We start from the raw sequence: 23,390 nt of genomic DNA, 5'->3' as shown, positions 1-23,390 counted from the left end.
TTACTGAGAGACAATACTAGCAGCTAATTATCTTATTTAACCAGCCTTACTGTGCCTTTGTTTGGAATCCATGCCTGCCAGAATGCAGCATCTCCATTAGTTAACCCAATAACAGCAAGTCCTCCATTACGCAGAGCAAATAAACGCACTGTGGTATAAAAGAGAATTGTTTTTCAGCCAAAATGGAGATTTTGATCCACCCAGCCAGAAAGTTCAAGCATGTATTAGGTGTGGTGGGGAAATATTGACACAGTACAGTACTATTATGCACTCCTGTCAAAACACTGAAGTATCAGCATTTATACAATTATACAACAGTTCTGTCTGGTTCTTGAATCTGATTGGCTGATAGCCGTGACATATTTAAGTAATATCAGCACCCGTAAAGCCTCTTTAGCCTTTGTGTATTACTCCGCCCACATACAACCAGCAAAAAGAAGACACTACAGTTCTAAAGTTTAAAAGATGCGTGCTCAGCTGTTTAACTGTCAGCTTATGATTTGAATCCAAGGCGGAAGAAAGTAGTTCCTCATAAAAAAGGGTTTTTGAGACACTCCATGTTTGATTTTGTTTTTATATACACAATTATGTCATAAAACTGTTGTGTAAACGCAATATTACACTCGTAGCAGTAGATAATACTTTTAATAAAAATTTAATAAAAATGGAGGCAGTTTTTAGGCTTTGTTTTGTTATAAATATGCATGAAGATGACGATCATATAAATATTTACATGATGCCCTAACATTTTGGAGTCTGTTATGTTTAGGTTGATAATATAAAAGTTAAGAGACAGTGCGTTATGTCATGTTTTTATTTTATTTTTAAGATGGGTGAATGGTCAGGGTGAATGACGTAAAAAAAAGTACACTGCAATTACATTTGAAGATTTACCCCAGGAGCACATAAAAAAACTTGCAATGTCTGAACTTACAAACGAAAATGATGCGAGACTGAACTTTGTGTACCTGCCCCAAATTGTCTGTAGCCACGCCTCAATTTTCAGAGGTTTCAGTTGTCACCCATTCACACTTTCACAAAGTAGCAGCGTTTTAAAACCAAAACAGTCTGTTCATTTCATTTCAAGCGTTTTAAAACTAAACTGTATTATGGCCCGTTTCCACTGTGTGATATGGTACAGTACGGTTCGGTATGCTTTTTGGGCACCCTTTGCAAAGGGTACCTTGCACAACAAAGGGGTACAAAAAGGCGGAGCAAGACCGCAAACTAAATACTTTTGGTTAACAGAGATCCATCACTCACTCAAAATGAAAGATAAAATGAAAACAAAGGAACCATGTTTTAAATACACAGCGGAGACTTTACACCATAATAATATATAGACCATTTATAAATGTAAACAAAAACATGGTCCCAATGTATTTTCTGTTTTACATTTTTAATTTCAATAGCTTCCGAGAGTCCAAAAAGATTCACATATAGATTAATAGTGTTATGGTAGCTGTTTTAGCATTAAGTTAAGATTGAATTGCCTGCTTATAGTTATAGTTATAGTTATGAATTAGTTTCATAACAAGCAGGAAATGACATCACCACATTGAAATGGTCTATACATAAAATTTCAAACCATGGTCAACCAGAGCTCAAACAAACTTTGTCATTAGCCCCTTTCACACAGGGATACCGGTAAATATCTGGAAAATTTCCGGAACGACTTTACCGGTATATTCAAAAAAGCGCTGTTCACACAGGCGAGGACGTTACGGAAATTTTCCGGAAAAGAGCATTTACACATCTATTCCAAAATACCGGTAAATTCTGATATCATTCACCACAAATGAGCTTTAAACGGCTTCGCTTGATTTGTAAACATTTGACTAAATTACAAACTCTGTGGATGATCAATATTGTGAACAACTTTCGCAGGATCACTTTCTCATGTCGAGATGTTCATAATATGTGCGTGTGCAGGCGCTCACAGGCTGTTTCACAGGCACACGCAAAGCTTGAAGGTAAACAAACAACGGCTTATCATAAGCATCTCATTGATGATTATTTACACAGTTGGCATTAAGAAGAACATATAAACGTGATCTGACTAACTTCTAGCAGCTAAATGTGTCTGGAAAAATATTCAAAGGCTTTTATTCTCATGAACTGTGCGGACGTAAACGCGTCTGACTGTTCTGATTGGCTAAAGCAGACGTCTCACGTCAGCACGTTCTAGACGTGCACGCGCTTATTACGGTAATCTTCCTTCTGCATTCACACATCGCAGCATTCCGGCAAATTGCCGGTAATGTTACAACTTCTCTTTCCGGAAAATAGCCAGAACGAATTTACCGGTTTTTCAAAAAGGACCTGTTCACACATACAACTTTTCCAGGTCTGTATGTGTGAAAGGGGCTATTGTCTTGATGAACAGTCATAAAGCCAAGAAGAGCAGAATCTATCCTATGCCCCGTAGTTGTTTACAAGGGGAAAAAAAGCGGATTTGTTCTCATTCTCATTTGCGCTAGCTGTGCCTCTATATTTGAAATAACAAATTTGTTGAGCTGATAATAACGTGCGTGTGATTATTGAAGTGCTTCTGACATCCGATCCTTTCAGAAACTGACAAAAGCAAGAGTGACACACGAAAAAACAAAGGAGAAGCTGGAATAAACAAAGGAGCAAATGATTCCTTCAGCAATCTAAAACATGAACAAACTGCCATGTTTCACTATTATCATCACCTTTTGGGCTAATATGAACTCGGAATGACAGAATTACAGATGATACATGTGGTGAAGATTGCAGTCACAGATGAGAGGTTTGCACTGACTGGGCTATATGCTGCTTGTTGTTTTTGAACCCAAATAAGTACTAAATGTATGCTGAGTGTTGTTTTTCTGTAATTGTAACATGAAGTATTTATGTGTATAAATCATCTGTTTTGTGAGAAGAGCTTTTTGTATGATTTGTGAACGACCCATACCGCTTTATTTTGACATTTTCTTGAGCGAGAAAGACATTGACTGAGACTTTCTGTCATACCATTGGTACTATTTTAGCAGTGAAAATGCAAGCCTGATAAAAGGAGACCCGTACTGTACCATACTGTACCACTCAGTGGAAACGGGCCATTGCTGGAAACAGGGCCTTATTAAACTATTTGCATTACCATTTTATCATAGTCCACAGAAGATACAAACTATAGCCATCAGCCTTTCAATTTTTTCATAGGATTGGTGTTTTTATGTTAGATTAGTAACACAGCAATAGCGTCAGCTGCAGCAGAAATTTTTTTTAAAACACCAGCTTCAACTTTCTGACACCTATATGACAATCAAATAAATTAAAATTAAACACAGTACACAACTGACATTGAGGATGATCTCAGAGTGGAGGTCTCCAAAAGTAAAAGTGGAGGTTTCCAAAAGAAAACATTGTGCCCACTAGAGATGTATAGTAACGAAGTAGAACTACTTCAATACAGTACTTAAGAACTAAAAGGCTGTATCTGTACTACTGGAGTATTGTTTTTTCTCCTACCTCCACTTTTACTTCAGTACATATTTTCGATGAGTTTAATACTTTTACTCCGATAGATTTTTTATGTGCTGCAAGGTTACTCGTTACTAGGGGTACCAAAATTTTTGATATTGGTTCAGTAATAGATCATAACCGGTTTTTACGTATTGACGTCATTTATCTCCAATGCACAATGTCACAGTAGAATACTATGGCAAAGGAGGTGAGTAACGCTATTACTACAATAAAGGCAACACAGCAAACGAGCCGCTATTTCACTACTACGGAGAAGTAGAACTGCGGTAAAACTTTATCTTTACCTTTCTGTCTCTCACTTTGGACATTTGACCTACTGGTGTGTTGGTGAGGTAACTCCTCTCCTCTTGACTGTTACAGCGAAACTTGTGGATCCAGACACGAGTGTGCCTGAGGTGCAAGTTTTCTCCACTGTGTCTGTTATAGATTACCTGTTATAACCGCATAATATGCACATACAGACTGTAATTGCAGCTGTTCTTCCCGCCATCGGTGCACAGCGCTTTAATTTCTAAAACTGATCGCAGCCCTTTCTGTTGAACAATTGAAGACAATGACCAATCATAAGGGTGTAAGGCCTTGCCTGTCAGCACTCAAAAAGCAAGTGGGACAATATTTACATCAGTTTATTTGCTATAAATGCTCATGCTGTCTTCTGTGCATGTATTGGAATTTTGTTTGATACATTCAAAAAGAGTGTTTTCTTTGAGCAGGTCAAATTAAAGGTACAGTTCATATATCTTACTGCTGTGTAAAAGGAAAAATTTGTATTACAAATAATATAAAAATAGAAATATATTCATAGATTTTTATAAAAAATTCTTGCGTTGTAAAGAAAAAAAATCTAATTATGGATGGAAAGCATCCACAATGCACCAAAATATCGAAATTAACTGAATCGATGGCATGATAATCGTAACCTTGTCAAACCGAGAGAGAAGTATAGAATCACACCCTTATTACAATTATAGACGCCATAGCGACCCGCATCTTCCGGTAGAATGTTTAGAACTTCCGTTTACAGAATTTACAACCTGTAATTTGCGATCCGAAAATGGGTTTCAATAGCATTTTGAGTGGATTACGGAATGTTTTTGTGACAACTTTGAAACTTTGAAAGGTGTGTGTTAAAGCTGTTATAATCTGTCAGATATGTGGTTCAAGCGCAAAAGAAAAACAGTATCGAAAGTCATGTTTCTTTTCGTTCTGCTTAATCATGTGCCCCCCCCCCAAAAAAGATATTTAAAATAAACAAAACAATATGATGTCTTTAGACTGCTTTCTTTAATAACTACATTACAAAATACTTGTACTTTTACTTTCAGTACTTGAGTAGTAAATTTTGAAATAAACTACTTGCAATACTTAAGTACAAAAAATGTTGAATACTAGTACTTCCACTTAAGTATGGTGCTTAAAGAGCACGTCAACTTCTACTCAAGTCACTTCTGTAATAGAGCACTTGTACTCTGTTGTCTCATTAGGTGAGGTTAATATTAAAGTAAACAAATTATTAAATGACTATATAAATCATAGCCTATACTTGTTATTAGGGCTGGTCTGGTAAACAATATTATATCGAATCGCGATAAAATGTATGTCAATAACAATGATAAGCTCTGGACTTTTTCACTCTATATTGATCTAAGAGCCAATCACAGAGCAGAAATAGGCAACCATGGGAGTCTAGAAGGGTGTTGATTTTAGAAATGCTCTGAATTATTGGCCACTAAATATTATCGCCCACTGAAAATAGGTTATGTTATTTAAATAAATAAAAATATATATCATTATCATTCATTATGGAAAATGATTAATCGAGATCGCACTTTTGCCATATTGCCCAGCCCTACTTGTTATACAGTTGACCTTTTTTTGTGTTTTGTCAATATGCTCTAGTTTATATAGGCCTATTATTGTGTGTGCAACATTTGTATATTTATAACCATCTCCGAGGAATGTGGGGGTCGCGAGTCAAGGGCATTATAATTTTGAGGGTAGTGGGAAGTTTTGGAAACCCCTGGGTTAAACCAGTTCAGATGGTGGTCACGGGACACATGCGGGACGCTCCGACTGTTTCTCAAAATGCGCTATTGTCTGTACTTGCGTTCTTGTGTTCTCATGAAACGTCATCAACTGTCACCGAAGTACGGTTCCAATTCAAAGTTCAGATCTTGCCAATTACAGATACAATTCCTGGGTGTGTACTTGCTCTGCCCTTTTTATCAAGGACATATCGATAGGTGACTTGTGCAAACTTGCAAAACACAGATATCCTAGAATGCATTGCAGGCCAACGAAGGAAAGCTAATGGCAGAGGAAAAAACCAGTGTTTTAAAAATACTCCTCTGTTGTGTTACAAAATAAAGCTTTACGAGTTTTTCCAGGCGAGAATGTAGTCGTTTTAAACTTGAATCGGCAATTTATTCACAAAGCTCAGATTTGATTAACATCATTTGTTTTGTTTACAGAGTTTGTAGTAAAGAAATCCTCATATTCCTAAATGTATTATTAAAAAAATATTCAAAAATGAATGATATTGAATGATATGAAACATTACCTACGTCTATTTCCTACAAACATTTGAGCTCTGCTAAGCACATTCTTATCAAATCTTATCCAAGCAAATCTTCTGATTTGCCACTGTGTTCACATGCTCAACAGAAATGACACTGATTAGCCGTGAAGGTCATCAGTTCACTGCACAGCGGAAAATTGAAGTTTTTAAAATTTCAGTACAGAATGGTACCGAAATTCATTATCCTGACAACATGATAAAGTCAAACAACAAGACAAGTCAAAGTTCCCATGGGTCATGGATTTTCTACAAAATCATTGAAGGTCTATTTTGAACATTAAATTGAAGTATAATTTAACAATTGTTTTGCCCATGTCATACAATGTTATTTTGTATCAAATAGTGATTTTTCTATACTGTTTTTAATCTGTATTGCTGTTTTATACCAATTGTTGTGTTTTGGCTAAATTTATGGTCAATTTTATTCATTTTGTGCTCCTCAACTGGCAGTTTTTGAATTCAAATGTTAGAAAAAAGGATGCACAATATTTGTGACTATCGATATTGACCAATAAATAACCTTTATAATGCTATCGTTATCTATTTAATAATTAAAATAAAGGCTTAAATATATTGGCCTAATTTTATTATCTAATGTGCTGGCAGTAGAGATGGGCGATTGGCGGTTATAGCCGCAGACTCCGCGGATAAACCGCGGATCGGGCGGTTGACGTTTTGAAAAAATAATATTTTAATTAAATTCGGGCGGGTGGCGGGCGGTTGTACTGTTTTTATATTCATAGCTGGCGCACCAACGAAAAAGCCTAGGACTGACTTCACAGAATGGGAGGAGGAATCGGATACACTAATTCTGGATGAAGTACAGAAGTATTCCTCTACAAACTTCCGTATAGACGGATCAGCAGAGGAAAATCTACTTTCCTTTTGGGAGAAATAAGGCCAGGCATTCCCACGACTACAGCACCTTTCCAAGAGAATTCATTTCAGCAACAAGTGCTGCGAGCGAGCGCTCCTTCAGTGCAGCAGGGCGCATTATAGTGGCTATGCAGGCGCTCCCGTCTGAATCCTGACACTGTGGATGCTATTTTATTCCTGCATTGTGCCAAGAAAAAAATCAAACTAGACCTAAGGTCAGGCATATTAAACCAATTAGCCTATGTTATTTAGGCTACACATATGTTCAATATAAACTTTTGAGTTCGGTCAGCTGATAATTTTACGTTCATATTGGTTTAGCCTATTCTATTCTAGACATGTTGGCCTCGCTTTTACGTTCCGAGGCTAAGGTTATTTTGCCAGAATTTCTTTGTCGCAAATTTAATGGCGTAGTATTTCATTATGCTTCAAGTTTGAGGGGAATGGGGATGATCCTCCATGGGTTATTGGGGCACTTGTCATACATGCACTTTAGCCTGGTCAGGTTCGCTCAAAGAGGGATGGCATATCTATTTTTCTAATTTAATTTCTAATTGTGGGGGTGACTGAGCCTACAAGGCTTAGGCACGATATGACGTTTTTATTAAAAAATTTTCAACTGTTTGCCAAAGCATGCGACTATAGCCTATGCCTACATTAAGATATTTATGTTAATATTTTTTTCTGCCTGTTGTTTCTTTTGGCATATAAAATAGGTATTGTCTGATAGAGATATCAATAAAGGTTCATCTGTGTCGCAGAACTGTGTTGTTTCTACAAGCTCAATAACATCCACAGCAAAAAAAAAAATAGTCGAAAAACTGTGCCCATTAATTAGATGTGCAAGGCAAGCAGGTACGTTTTTGGGGTTGCTATGGACAACTACAAATGTAAACATTATTAGGCTATAATGTAAATGACTTATTATTCTATCTATTTAATAAAAAATTAAGTGAAATAGGCATTTAGTAGTAGGCTAAATAGCAGCATGTTGAAATGATGTGTCAATGCGTTTTCTATTAGGCTACAAAAAAAAAAAAAAAAGTTATACAGTACAGTGCGTTTAATTTAGGCTATTAATATATTTTTGTCCCTGTGCGCCGATTGGAGACGGAGTTCACTGCTGATATTCTGAGAGCTCGGGTGCTTCTCATTTCTTATTTGTGCATCCTCGTTTCCTTTCCTTGCTTTCTTTCCTCGTGTTTCCACCCCACCGGGATAACGTTACGAGGGAAGGACGCAAGGAAAAGACTGAAGGACAGAGGAATCGAATCAAGTGAAAAGACACGTCCTCGTATATTTAGCGTAACTTCAAAGCGTCGTCAATTAATGACTTGCACGTTTGGATTAACTGCATGTCTACATTAAACTCATTCTCTATTATATAATAATCAATAAAGAAACATTCATTTATTTAAAAAAATGGAATAAGCCATTCAAATAAAGAGCCCAATCAGCAGATGGCGGGCGGGTGCGGTTTTAAAAATTGGTCAAAAATGTTAGTGCGGATGGATGGCGGACGGATGATGAATTTTGTCATGCGGTTACGGATGAAATAATAGCCCATCCGCGCATCTCTAGCTGGCAGCTAACTTTTTGAAACTCTCACATGGTCACCCCACAGAAGCTAAACAGGGCTGCCCCTGGTCAGTACCTGGATGGGAGACCACATGAGAAAGCTAGGTTGATGACAAAAGAGATGTTGGTGAGACCAGCTGGGGGCGCTTAACCTGCGGCCTGTGTAAAGCGATTTGAGTGTCCCAAAAAGTGCTATATAGATGTAAGGAATTAATTAATTTCATAATTTTATTATTTAGATTTTATTAAACACATACCTGTACTTTAAATCCATCAAAACAGTAAATCTGAGGTAAATTATCCATTGTTGTTCTCATAATGGCTTTTAAAATGCAAAACGATATTCAAGTTCAACTATTTTAATATTACACAACTAATATAGAAGCACAAAAGAAGCCTGTTTTGGTTTCTTACATTCAACTTTTTAGTTGTTGGACTTGATATATGAACCCTGATGAGTGATTTAGTGGCTTACTTTGACCTGGCGGACTTCCATCTGTTCCCAGGATGCCATTTTCCTGCTGGGGTCCCAAGTTCTTCAGGATGATCTGTGTGGCGCCCAGTCGTGGCAGTGTTACATGAGTCAAGTAAGGCAAGTCATTCTTTTTGGCAAAGGACTGACTTGTCTCTCGCCTCTTTCTTAGGAAACCGCCTTCAGGAAAAAGCACAATCCACTTCCTGTCTCGACTGTAGTAAAACTTGTCTAGATGATCCTTTAGGTACACGAGCTGCTTTTCTCGATGTGCTTTGCCCTGTTGGTAAGACAAAACACATTTTTATTAGTGTTGATTAAATATTACCTAGCATCACATGGGTCAAGAATTCTAAGATTCTCTCACAATGTTACAGACTTTCTAAAGGTTAAACATGAGATTTTTACATTAAAACAGACCCTCCAGAATTTAAAAATTGCACAATTGTTGAATTTACCACAAAATCAAGCAAACGTCGCAAAATTTTGTGAAGTTAGCTTTTTTTTTTTATTGCAGCAGATTTCGAAGAGTCAGGACACTGTTCGAATTCCCACAATAGAACACTGCTATGATTTAGATTAGAAGGATGCACAAAAAATGGTTTCCACTACATTCATTCTTCGATGGCGCGGCGCCATGCCAAAATTGATCCTGCCACGGTTATATTACAGCTTTTCATTCAAAACATTCAGCCGTGTTTTTTTTTTAAAAGCGGGTGATAATCGCACCAAAACGTATTAAAAGGTAGGTGAATTATAACAGCGCAAACTTTTCTGTAATCGTAGTAGTGCTGTGTGTTATTGGTACTCGATACTCTTTAAGGTTACATGCTGACTGACAGACAGGTGCGTGACGCGTGAGGCCAGCAAACATGACGTATAGCCGTTTCACTTTACTTCAGGACGCATTAATACCGCTCTGTAGGTCTATTGGAGAAAGTATTAAATTTTTCTAGCAAATCTAATAAATGTACATACATACTTGTACAGACAAATGTACAGACATACTTGTTACATAAATGCACTAAATCGTACTTCAGCAGCGTTTATTTGAGAGCACAAGTAGATCTGAGCTTGAGCAGTGTATATTTGAGGGGGCGTGCAAGAAGTTTTAAGCACGAGCAGAGGAAATCGGCGAGCAAGCAAAGAGATTCGGCATGCTCGTAGGCTATTTCATAAATTCGATCTCGACTTGTAATACTGCTCTCACGACATTTGTCACTGAAATAACACCACAGGTAGTTGGTAGATCAGTGTAAAAAAAGGCCTGCCGCCACAGCTGGAAAAAAATCCTAGAGGAAACACTGCAATATATCAGCAGACATATTGATATCGGCCAATAAATGCCCTTTTAAATTGTATCCTTATCAGTCTCATAACAAAATCAGGCAAATATATTTAAGCCAATAAATGATGTGTTATTTCCACTGGTTGATCCACTTGATGTGCTTGCTGTTGAACCACGTGATGTGCTTGCCATTTTTTTAATTATATTGCTGGTATTTTGATTTTAGTTAATGTTCGGAGAATCGGTTTGGCCACGAATAGGATTATTTTACATATATAGCCTGTTGGTCATAAAAAAAGAACAGTTTAAGAATAGAAAAATTCTGAAATCCATTCAAACACTTCTGATGTTTTGAAAAAAATTAATAGTTCATCATGTTGAAAAAAAGTTGGAAAAAAATATATATATTTCACAGCTAATATATTGGTTATTATCCTCCAAAAATTATCGGTTATTGGTATCGCTCAAAAAGTCTATATCCATGCATCCCTATTAAAAATACTTAAATACAGAGTGCATTTTAAACTATCTGTAAAAAAAAAAACAAAGCAAACCAAGGTTGCAAATTTTAGTGAAGTTTGCATTTTTTTATAGGCGCAGATTTTGGAGAGTCGGGACAGTGTTTCAATTCCCATAATAGGACACTACTATGATTTTGATTAGAATTAAAGATGCACAATATATCTCGGCTGATAAATGCCCTTTTTTTAATCTCTGCTGGTTGAACCACTTCATGTGCTTGCTGTTTGCCACTTCATAATATTTTGCTGGTATTTTGATTTTAGTTAATGTTCAGTGAATTGGTTTAGCCAGGAAGAGGATTTTTTTATATAAAAGCCTGTTGGCCATTAAAAAAAAAAAAAAAAAAAGTTTAGAAAAATTCTGAAATCCTTTCAAACTTTTCTGATTTTTCTAAATAAAACCAATAGTTCACTGTTATGCAGAAAAATCTGAAAAAATGTATACCTATATGAACTATTGTCTTCCAAAAAGTTTTCTTTTATGGGTTTTGGTAAAAAATTCCATATCGGTGCATGCCTATTAAAATACTTATATGCTGAGGGTATATCAGACTATCTGTGATAACAATCAAAGCAATAATGAAATAAAGATAAAAACTCATTGCAGTGTGATGTGATATTACCATCATATCCAATACAGACAGCAAAGCAATTTCTTTTAGTTTTTAGTTTCATTAAAAACACGCAGTGTCAAATTGTGCCTTGTTTGTTAAGTGAAAAAAATGTAATGGTTCCTAAACAGCTTTTAACAGTACAATGACTTCTTATAGGTCAAAGGACCGAGCAAATGTTGATTTCTTAGTTTATGACCACTTTAACGGCCATTCAGTTAGTCTTAATGTCAATAAATGTACGTTTTGTGACAATGTAAACAAAAGATTATAATTACAAAACCTCCATGTCAGCTTTTAGGTGAACAGGCCTTACCTGTCTAATGAAGAAATCTCCGTGAATCAAGGACACAACCCCAAAATTGGTGTATTTAAAAACATGGTCCATCAACCACATCATCTTCCGTACAACCTAGATAAGAACATGAGAACATTAGTTTTGCTTTCTGAATGAACAGACCTAAGTCACCCAGTTACACACAAGTTATAAAATAAGTAACTGAAAAGGGGGTGAATGAAATCTGATTTCATTCACAGTCTACATGCTTAGGTACAACATAGAATTATTATTTTAGTGCACTTTTTCCACAACTCATCCCATAATAAATATGTTTGGTCAACTGAGGAAGATTTTTGGTGACAATTTAAAAGCTTTTTACTACAAAAAGACGTATTGTGTATAGGAATGGGTATCGTTAAGATTTTAACGCTTTCACTACTTTTATCAATACCACTTATCGGTTCGGTACTTTAACGGTTCTTTATCTGTACTTTTTGTAGTGTTTTTTTTTAATATATAAAAAAAAACAAATTGAACAGGATTAACAATACTTTATTTTATTGTTGCATTTTTAATCTAAAATGAAGCAAAACCAATAATTGCAAAACAAACAATTTTTTCCTGTAAAAGAATGTACAATGATACAATGTACAATCACTATCAATTTTTTTAATTTTTTCTTCTGAAAAAAAAATCTACATTTTTGCCTTTTCTGGCAGAAGTTGGGATCTTTCTTGGTTTCTTGTGCTACCTGCAATTAAAAAATACCCTCTTTTAGTTGCAAAATGCAGTTAAATATTCAGATATGTTTATTATTTTTCATTAACACATTCACATAAATGAGTCACCAGTGCTTTGGGAGTTAAAAACGTAAAAAAAGCTAATTTTTTTTATTCTTAATTAGAATTGTTTATTATTAGGCTTTATCTGTAAATACAATGTAATAATATGTAATAATAATGTAAATGGATTTTTATGTTTAAAATTTATTTAGGCTACTGCAGAAAAAAATATTGTATTCACTGTAACTGAATGTGTGTGTTTATTAAACTATTAATACTATACTAATTTAGAGAGACCTTAAGTGATTGACTGCTACCTTAAAGATGTGGATGATATACCTTTAGGTAGTCAGTCCAGTCGAAAACTTTTCATTTGTCTTTCTGTAGTTAATGCACTTTAGATGCTTAGCCAGATTGCTTGCATTGCATTGTCGCTGTCCACTCGGGAAAAACAACCAGTTTAGTTTTCTTCGCCACTCCGCAAGCTTACAAGCTGTGCGAGTCCGCTTGGCGTGAGCCTCCACAGAGCGCGCACACAGCCGAGAACTGTGAAGGCTTTTATAGCCTACTTGACGTGCTCGCCGTTGTACTCATGGGAAAACATGAGCATTTCCCATGTGAGATTGCCAACTGTGCAGACGAATATCGCAAATTAGAAAAGGTTGGTCAGTTGTTATGTTACTGTAAGTAATGTTTATAAACTAATAATTCTCCAGTATCGATAGCACAACCCTTAACATCAGAGCTTATTGATACTTCGGTCTTTTATAATTTAGCACAGATACCGATAAAGTACTGAGTTTCGGTACCCATCCCTATTTGTGTATCATTTGCTTGTGCCAGGTATAAACAAGCCCTTAGATTATGATCCGAAATATTAGAAGCACAACTAGCAATTCACAAGTTCACCTGCTCAATCAATTGCGTCAATATAGTTAACGCTTTTGGCATTGCAGTCCTGAAGAGGGTTATCAAGCGATCAAACCCCTAAGAGAGCTCAGACCTCCCATCCTTGAAAGAGGCTCAAGGTTTGACTCAAGCTTGACTCAAGCAAAAGCTTAGTGCAAAGAATGCTACTTATGGCCTGTTTCCACAGAGTGGTATGGTACGCAGGGTTCTTACACCTTTTTCAACTTCAAATTCCAGCACTTTTAAAGCACTTTTAAGGTGCATTCTTATGCTTTTCCAGCAGCTAACAACCGCGGTAAATTACGTTTATATTTGCTGTATGCACTTTTTTATTCACATTTAATTCCACAATTTGTGCTATTTTACAAAAACCAATATAACATTTCAACTTAAATTGTTGAATACCTGAGAGCATAGATTTATCGGGATAGTTCACCAAAAATGGTAAAAAAAAAAAAAAAAGTTCAGTTATTGGATGAAGTATCTTTTTAAGTTTAATCTCTTTCTACTTAAAATTGATATCTCAAAACTAAGCTTAGTTAGATTTTGTTTAAGTGTAGTACCAAACTTTAACATTTAAAACATATTTCATGTGCATTGCTATTCAAAATTCATGTAACAAATTGAATTCTTATGAGTCTGAGAATATCTTTGCTGCAAATTCTCTTCCTATGTCAACCGTTTTGAAAATCAGTCAGCAAATATGGAAACCATAGTTTGTAAGCTTTCATGAATTCATTCATTTTCTTTTCAGCTTAGTCCCTTTGTTAATCAGGGGTCATCACAGCAAAATGAACCGCCAACTTATCCAGCATATGTTTTACGCAGCAGATGCCTTTCCAGCCGCAACACTGGGAAACACTCATACACTCTTGCATTCACACAGATACACTTCGTAGAATTTAGCTTATTTATTTCACCTATAGCGCATGTATTTGGACTATGAGGGGAAACCGGAGCACCCACAGGAAACCCTTGCGAACACGGGCAGAACATGCAAACCTCACAGAAACAACAACTGACCCAGCTGGGACTCAAACCAGCAACCTTCTTGCTGTGAGAGGAACGTGCTTCCCACTGCGCCAACATGAAACAGAGCTTTTATGAATATATTATTGTGAATATTACTTTAGGTTAGGACTAAGGTACTGTTGTAACAGTATGCAAATTTCCCACCAGTCAAATGGTGACAGTTAAGGGGTTAAAGGAAAACATGTTTAATAGCTTAAAAGGTATCACCTCTCTGTAAGTAGTCTTGGCATTTTATATAACCTATATATAAATGACAAATAATCACCAGACAGATAGATACAATTTCCAAAAACACTTTAACATTAATTGTGTAAAATAGGAGGATTTTTTGTTCATTTTGTTCTGTTTCTTCTGCTTATCTTGAGCAGCCCTTACATGGCATGGCGTGAACTACACGATCAATAGTTTAAATTGGCAAGGAAGTGCCCCTTAGACTGTAGAGTTTAGGAAAAAAATCTGCAATAAAAATATTGCAAAAATGAAACTGCAATGAACAAAATATGGTACAAAAATAATAACTAGCTTTTCCAGGTCGCACGCCGCAGCAGAATGTGTAGCCAAACATGGTAAGTAGATAATGACATATAACTTAATATTTGCATATGTCATCTTAATAATAGTAATGGTCTTTTCTAAGCTGTAGTGAATGCAAGCTCTTTTGCGACGGTGTACGCGCTGCAGTTGCATGACTGACAGCATCGTGACAATGAAATGAAGGATTAAACAGAACATCTCGTGCTTAAAATGTGTGGCAAACGCAGTTACCTTTTAACTCCGTAACCTACCTAAATGGCTTTAGTCATTTTCATAGCGGACTTTAACCCACCGGAAGCCTTTTATCCACTCTTCAAAAAACATAAATAGTGAATTAACATTCACCACATGATCACTGATCAGATGTGCCGCTATTTTTAACATTGGGGGATTTCTAAAACTAAATCTGTCAGTGTTCTTGTCATTCTCTCTGATCCAGACCTTTAAATTTCCGCGGCAGTATCTCTCTATCATCTGAACTGAGTGACTAACAGCTTATATTAACCAATACATTCGGGTTCATTTCAAGAGCAGTGGGCCAATCAGAAAAGCTATAAGGTAGGGCGGGAATTAAGGGCTTTGTTTACTGCAGCAAGTTAACATGACGACTGGTTAAAACTGTTCCTGAGCGATGCATTTGGCGTTTTTAAGTGCAAATATGCATTCTGCGTGAAGCTCACATAGATGATATTTCAGGCGGATATGCAACCACAACGGTCGTAATTTTGAGTCCTTCAATTACACATTCAAGCACTTTGTCCAAAATCCAGGCACTTTTCTAACCTTGAAAACACTATATTAAAAATCAAGCATTTTCCAGGATTTCCAGCACCCGTACTAACCCTGGGTACGTTTTGGTACGCTTTTATGGCCATTTCCACTGCCAAAGGGTACCTAAAAGCAAACCGTACCACTTTTTTATCATCCTTTGCAAAGGGTACCAACAGGCCCAAAGGGTACCATAAGGCAGAGCTAGACACTCAGCTAAACGCCATTTGTTTACAGAGATACGTCACTCGCAAAAGCAGGAGAATGAAAACAAAGGAAGCGCCATTTTTAAAACAAAGCAGAGACATTACACCATAATATTATACGCATATAATAAAAAGCCATGGTTGATCCAAGCTTAAACAAACCTTGTTGTCATCTTGATGTACAGCCACAAAGCCAAGAAGAAAAAAATCAGCTGGTTCCTGTTGTTGTTTTACGAGCTTGTCTAAAAGTATGAGCTGTTTCACGTTCTCCATAGAGTTCGCCGCGCGCCTATATTTGAAATAACGAACTTTTTGAGTTCATAATAACAGCGTGCTCATAACCATTAAAGTGCTCTGATATCTGATCCTTTCAGAAAAGGGACAAACGCGAAAGTGAAGCACGAAAAAAACAAAGGAGAAGCTGGAAAATCCGGCAAAAGTATGCTTCTGCAACCGAAAACATGAACAACCTGCCATGTGTGACTATAATCATCACTTTTTAGACTATTTTGAACTCAGAATGACAAAAATTACTCTAACAGAGGTTACATGTGCTGCTAAAGATTAAAGACACATATGAGAGGTTTGCACTGACTGTGGGCTATACGTTGCATGTTGTTTTTGAACACAAATAAGTACAAAATGTATGCTGTGTTGTTTTTCTGTAATTGGGAAACATATCAAAGACTGTAAAGGTCTACATGCATTCATATATGTTGAATTTATTTATTTATTTCATATAATTGCAGACATTCGAGTAGACTATTTCGCACTGTCATTAATCTGCAGTTATAATGAAATCATGTTCATAGAAATGCTACTAATGAACATTTTTACACAATTATTTGTGTATGTAAAGCATCTGTTTTGTGAGAAGTGCTTCTAATATGATATGGGTACGGATTTACTGTGACATTTCCTTAAGTAAAAATTATGTAGTCTGAAATGTTCTGTCGTAGACCATGCCCACCAAAAGGGTACCCTTTTGGCAGTGGAAATGCAAGCTTGATAAAGGTGACCCAACCCAACCTGTACTGTACCAGTGTAAACGGACACACACGTGCCCTTACATTTATTTCTTAAATACTGCAATTTTCTTAGCAAAATACAATACATTTTCTGCCATAACTAAAATGATTATAATAATAAAATTATAATAATAAAATAAAATAATAAAAACTTTTCTTTTTGAAAAGAAATATCTAAATATCTATGTTTTCTGGTATAGGTCTCTGCACATTTACAAAGTCCCCTGCTGATGAAAAAAACGAGGACTGAGATGGCTGGTGTGGATAGGAAAGCCGTTCTTAAACCAGAGAGCAGTGTCTACACAGTGGTGGTCAAAAACCCCTCAGATCCAGGGGACTGGCCCCTGGCATAAAAAAAAACGATTATAAAATAACAAAATATAAAGTAAAATAGAGACAGGAGTTGAACATGATTATGAAGCTGAATAACTAATATTACTTGTTTAATTAAATAGCATAAGTATCAGTGTGGGTGACGCAGTAACGCAGTAGGTAGTGCTGTTGCCTCACAGCAAGAAGGTCGCTGGTTCGAACCTTGGCTCAGTTGGCATTTCTGTGTGAAGTTTGCATGTTCTCCCTGCGTTCACATGGGTTTCCTCCGGGTGCTCCAGTTTCGCCCACAGTCCAAAGACATGTGGTACAGGTGAATTGGGTTGGCTAAAATTGTCCGTAAAGTGTCTGTGTGTGTGGATGTTTCCCAGAGATGGGTTGCGGCTGAAAGGGCATCCGCTGTGTAAAAACGTGCTGGATAAGTTGGCGGTTCATTCTGCTGTGGCAACCCCAGATTAATAAAGGGACTAAGCTGATCTAATCTTGAATAATCTTGAAGATTTTTAAATATTCGATGATAGGCTAATTATTAAAATACCCATAATCTAATTTGAAAAGGAGAGGGTTAAAAGTCATCTAATACCTGCTTCTGTAACACAACAACTTTCTCTTTCAGTCTGAAAAACATCTTTACACTTTCACTATGAAAACACTGATGTGATCACCGTGTGAACTCCTTAGCAACTTGTCAGAGCAAGTGGAGCAGCAAATCATCCAGTCCACCTGGTTTGGCTTATTAATAATTATTTTTGCACATAGACATCTGTTACAGTAGTTTTTCACTGTGCTGCATCATAGTTGTTGTTCTGTTAGTGTATGTAAGCGTCTTTTTTGCAGTGTTAGCACACAGTTTGTGTTTTGTCTGGTGGACTTCATCGCTGTCGTTTTACTCTACTGCCCCACCTCTTGCTTGCTGCTGATGTGCAGGTAAAGCAAGCTCATGGCTGTAAACACATGCCCCCTCTGTTTAACATGTATCGTAATTCATTCAACATTTTCCCTGGTTTGAACGGTCACATATTTGAATCGTCACAAACCAGTTTTTACTCGTTTGCATCGTCACATATTTGACTTAAATCCATATTCCATACCAAGCACTGGAGCATTTCTAATCCTAAAAAAAATAGCAGACTTACCGTGCCCTTGTCCTGCAAGCACATCATTAGGGTGCACACGTCTCCAGTGGCTTGATGGTTGACTATGACCATGGCTTCATCTTCAGTCATTGGACTCACATCATCACCCCATTCTGTCACTGTCAAAACAATAAACGAACCGAAAAAGTTACTTATTGTCAGAAAATGTTGAAAATTTGAAAAAAATAACATACAAGTATTAGCGGTGTAGTGTTATGGTAACACTTTACAATAAGGTTCATTAGTTAATGCATAAACTAACATGAACAACACTTGTAGAGCATTTATTAATCATAATTGAACATTTACTAATGGATTATTAACATTTAAGTCCATGCTTGATAACATTAGTTAGTGCACCATGAGTTAACATGAACTAACAATGAACAACTGTATTTTGATTAACTAGCGTTTATTAACATGAATAAATACTGCAGTAAATTTATTGTTCATTGTTTGTTCATGTTAGTAAATGCAGTCCAGTCACTGGAATTAGGCAGTAAAACAACATAGCAGTCATTCACAATGAATGCGTCTTTGCTTCTGAAAATGCGAGACGCAGAGCTCAGAATAGGGTATGCGGAGCTAGTGTTTCTTCCGATACTGATAAACTTCCAGTGAACGATTGAAGTGAACTTTTTCCATTTTATACGGTTCCTTTTACAGCAATGTTGTAATTTATACTATCAGTTAAATAGACTTTGGCATTCACTTAGTTGCTCAAGCGTAAGAGACGAAAAGCAGTTTACTCGCACGTGCCCGTCAGGATTACCAGGCAAGCGCAGAAGCTCCATTGAATATACTGGGGTAAAATAAATGTTTATATTTTAAAGACACGACAGGGAAAAATGTCTTCTCGGCTGTTTTACAGCGTTACTTTTGCATACAGAAACGAGCGCGTGTCTGCAGAGTTTTCTCCACCATGTCTATCATACATCAGCTGTGAGATCGCCGCTGCCGCCTGCCGCTTATCAGTGTCACTCATCTGTGAAAAACGCAGCGCGCAAGAGCCAAATCGCAACCGTTTTTTTTTTTTGAGGGTGTGACCAATCAAAGGGGTCTAAGAGAACTAGACAAGGATCAAAAATTGAGCTGGATATTTATATTTGTTTGTATTATTTGCTTGATGCTCATTTTGTTTAAAGTTACAATCAAAGAGGTGTAAGAGAACTAGACAAGGATCAGAAATTGAGCTGGATATTTATATTTGATTATATTATTTGCTAAATGCTCGTTTTGTTTAAAGTTACAGTTTATATATCTGACTGTTTGTATTTAAATGACAAAATTGTATTACAAATAGTATATAAATATAAATATATTCATACATTTTAATACAAGAAATGCTGCTGTGAAGAAAATATAAAACTGTGTATGAAAAGCATCGTCAATGCACCGTGATGCACCGAAATATCAAATTGAAGCGAATCGATAACATGATAATCGTAACCGAACCGTTATTCAAAAGAATTAAAAACAGCAAAATGGGAGAAATTTATACAGCATTTTAAAAGTGTAACTGCTTCATATTATATATAGTCTCTTCTCTACGTTTACGTGTTAACAAATTTAGCTCTGCGTTCTGGTCTGTTATAATGACTTAATATTTCTATGCTTAACCAGCATTTCGTCACAGTACTCTGAAACTATTTCAATAGTTCTCATATCTATAGTCTATTTTATAAAATCATTTTTAAAAGCTATTTTAAAAGTCTAGAACATTAAAAATAATAGCATTTATTCATTTTTTTAATTAAATAAAGTCCCTTTACTGTCTCGACTGTGACTTTTGATCAGATGAAAGAAATCTATGCTGAAAAATGTCTGCTTTATCCCCTCATAAATGTTATAAAAATCTAAATAGTGTAAAAAAAATTTTTTTAAATTACTATTCATTGGTGCATTTCATAATAGCCAATGGTTTATTGCAGAAACTGACCACAGCTGGTTCTCAGTGTAGTGGAGGAGTCCTGACCCAAATATATTTCCTCTGACAGATACAGTCACATTATGAGATCATCATTATATTGTCCTGTGATTAGTGTATGCAGTGTGTAACATTTTATGTGCTCTCTTAAACCTTGAAAAATAAAAGAACAGTCAGAGTAACATTGTAAAGGTAGGCTACACAACTCAATGAAGACAGAAGATGCACTTCATAATTGCGTAACAGGGGCATAAATCTGACGTCCTCAACCATTCTGTACTTTGCACTTGCCGGCATGTTTAAACAACCATACGAAGAGCAGAAAACCTGAAGGACTTCCGAGAGCTCGTGCTGAGTCACAGCACGGCTGACTGCTTCTGCTTTACCAGCAAGCCAAAGATCACAAACTAAATACGCCATTACGACACCTCGATGTATCCAGCTCAGGGGTTGAGGGCACCTGACACGACAAGTTACGGGCACTCGTGTTTGCTAAAAGATACCAGCGGGCCTTCAATCAACAAAGAGTATTTGCTTACAGACTTTAGGACAAGAAGGGCTGCTACGATTTCAGAGCGGGATACTCTAGAGCACAAAAACCTCAGAGAACGAGTCCAAAAGTGCTCTAAAAAAGTTTCCAAGAAATTAATTAAATATATACATAAAAAAAGGCAAAAAAAAATGACAATATTAGCAAATAGAAAAGCTATGCTTGCTTTGTTTGTCAAGTTGGTGAATGTGCTAGAGCAACTTAAACCCCCATGGAACATCTGCATGGTAAATGATTCGCCTGCAAAATACCAGATCACTTCCAGGTCAACTCAAAAACTTAAAGGAACAGTTCACCCAAAGCTAAAAGTTTGCTCACCATTTACTCACCCTCAAGTGGTTCCAAACGTTTAATCTCTTGAACACAAAGGAAGATGTTCTGAGGAATTTTAGAAAATGGTGGCCATTGACTTAAAGGGTCACGAAACACCAAAACACATTTTTTGAGCTTTTGACAGTCGTATATGTGTCCCACACTGCTAAAAACACTATTAGGACACCTATATTTCACTAAAAAGTGTAAATTGGTTGTTTTTGCGTTATTTCAAGCAAATTCGTACTTCCTGTTTGAAACGAATTTTTGTAGCTGCGTCATGGCCATGACATAATAGCATGTATTCCAGCATGCAGACTGGGCGTCTGTGCCAGAGTGAGTCTTATTACGTCTTACAGTGTGATACATTAATGCATGAGTAAGGCTTGGTTCAAACCAATCAGCGCGCTCTATTGTGCAACTTCATTAATATTCATTATTGTCACCGTGTTTACACCACAAAGACGCCACGTTGTGTTGGCAAAACAAGCGTAAAGTGTTGCTTTTATAGTTTGCTGCTGTTAAGTTTCGTTTTCATTTTCTCTCTGTGAGAGCTTATCTGGATCACGTGTGGATTAAGTGTACGCGACGCTCGACAACAATAACTTACGTGTCTAAGGAGGATTATTGTTTACCCGAGAGCTGTTCTCATCTGCAAACGCTGAAATCTGGATTTGCTTGTAGTATTCTCTCCATAAAGACGCGGCCCTAGTTGCTGGTGATTGTTCTGTCTCTACAGATTTGGTAAGTGAGCGACCAGTGCTCTTTGTTTATTCAGTTTGTTCATATCGAATTAAGTTAACTATAGCACTGAGTGCAGAAATGTTAGCACCGCATTTAGTGACCGGAATAACACACACGGCTTTCTGACGCTACCTGCCGTGTGCATCTAAGTTTCCGGGAAATGCAGAGTTTTTTTTTTCTCTCATTCGCCGTGCGGTATCAAACATTGCATGAAAAATACACGCTTAGAGCAGTTCCTCGAATCAAATATCTCGTTTGTCGCGAGGGGCATGAATGAATTCCCTGAATGAAAGAGCCAAACTGCAGTTAAAGTCCAACATTTATTAATTCAGCAAATAATTCGACTACAGATGTCCATGTAGGTTAAACACCATCGCTTTCTCCTGTCTGTGTGGGTGTGTATTTTGACTCTGAAACTCGCGCGTGCAAAAATAGACACTCCCACACCATCCCACTTTAGTTCCTCCGACACTCCCCCCTAAACAGAGCTGGACACGCCCACTTTTCTGACTTTTTCGAAAGTAGAGGTGTGAAAACACCCTGCTGAAACGAGGGGGTTTCATGGCCCTTTGACTTAAAGGAAAAACTACAGCATATTATTTTCAACATTTTTCTTTATTAAAAAATATTTCAAATAGCTTTATTTGTAATTTAACCATAAAAATAAACTCAAACAGGTTTGGTAAAAGAGAGAATTTGACTAATTATCTCTTTAACTACAACTTGATTCAAGCAATCTTTTCATGAAGCATGAACCGCAGAATTAGAAGTCGAGATCCCATTTATGTAATAGCCTACATTATTAGATTCTCACCTGCATTATATACAACATTATACAGACTAGAGCAGTTATTCTGACCCAGTAAATATTTGTTTTCATGCACAACACTTTGTGTTTACTATGTAAAAAACATATCAAGTGATTGTCTTAATTATAACTCTAAAATGTGATCATTTAACGATATGGCTTAAAAATATATACCTTAAAAATATAATTTTAAGATCGTGTGTAGGGTCGAATCAAGATCGCGATCTTTTGTCGATTAATTGTGCAACCCTACATCATTGCCACATATAGTAAAAGGGGCGAGTCTAAGAAGATCAAACTGATGTTAACAAAGAAGGACCACCACTTCAAACACAGGAAATGGTCATACTTTGATTAAAGATTAAAACAACCTTTTCTCTTTAACAGATTAACTTGTATGATTTAATTGTTCACCTAAAGCAGGGGTCACCAATATGGTGCGCGCGGGACCACATGAGTTGTCCGCGGATCTGTTCTAAAACTAGCTTACCATAACATTATCTAATATTTTTGTAGGTATTATTTTTAAATCACATTCACATTAGTCTAAAACTGAAAATGATATAAAAAATTTTTTTTTTAATTTTAAACTATTTCAGACAAATGAAGT

General features: G+C 36.5%; 2 protein-coding genes across 5 annotated transcripts in view; one reads left to right on the top strand and one right to left on the bottom strand.

Moving 5' to 3' along the window:
* Nucleotides 1–23,390, top strand: part of LOC137488715 (uncharacterized) — a 731,364-nt gene that overhangs the window by 107,689 nt on the left and 600,285 nt on the right. The window lies entirely within an intron of this gene.
* Nucleotides 1–23,390, bottom strand: part of lpgat1 (lysophosphatidylglycerol acyltransferase 1) — a 92,906-nt gene that overhangs the window by 47,504 nt on the left and 22,012 nt on the right. For 2 of the 4 annotated variants that reach the window (XM_087297307.1, NM_001029958.1), the window contains 3 exon segments: nt 18,440–18,558; nt 11,751–11,846; nt 9,018–9,294 (listed from right to left, as the gene is read on the bottom strand). In XM_087297307.1, coding sequence (XP_087153433.1) covers nt 9,018–9,294; nt 11,751–11,846; nt 18,440–18,558 — 492 coding nt within the window. 4 annotated transcript variants of the gene reach the window in all.

The sequence above is a fragment of the Danio rerio genome, chromosome 20 (assembly GCF_052040795.2).
Source record: "Danio rerio strain M-AB ecotype USA chromosome 20, GRCz13ab, whole genome shotgun sequence".
Taxonomy (NCBI): domain Eukaryota; kingdom Metazoa; phylum Chordata; class Actinopteri; order Cypriniformes; family Danionidae; genus Danio; species Danio rerio.
The sequence above is the reverse complement of the archived record's forward strand: the minus strand, read 5'-3'. Positions and strand labels throughout refer to the sequence as shown.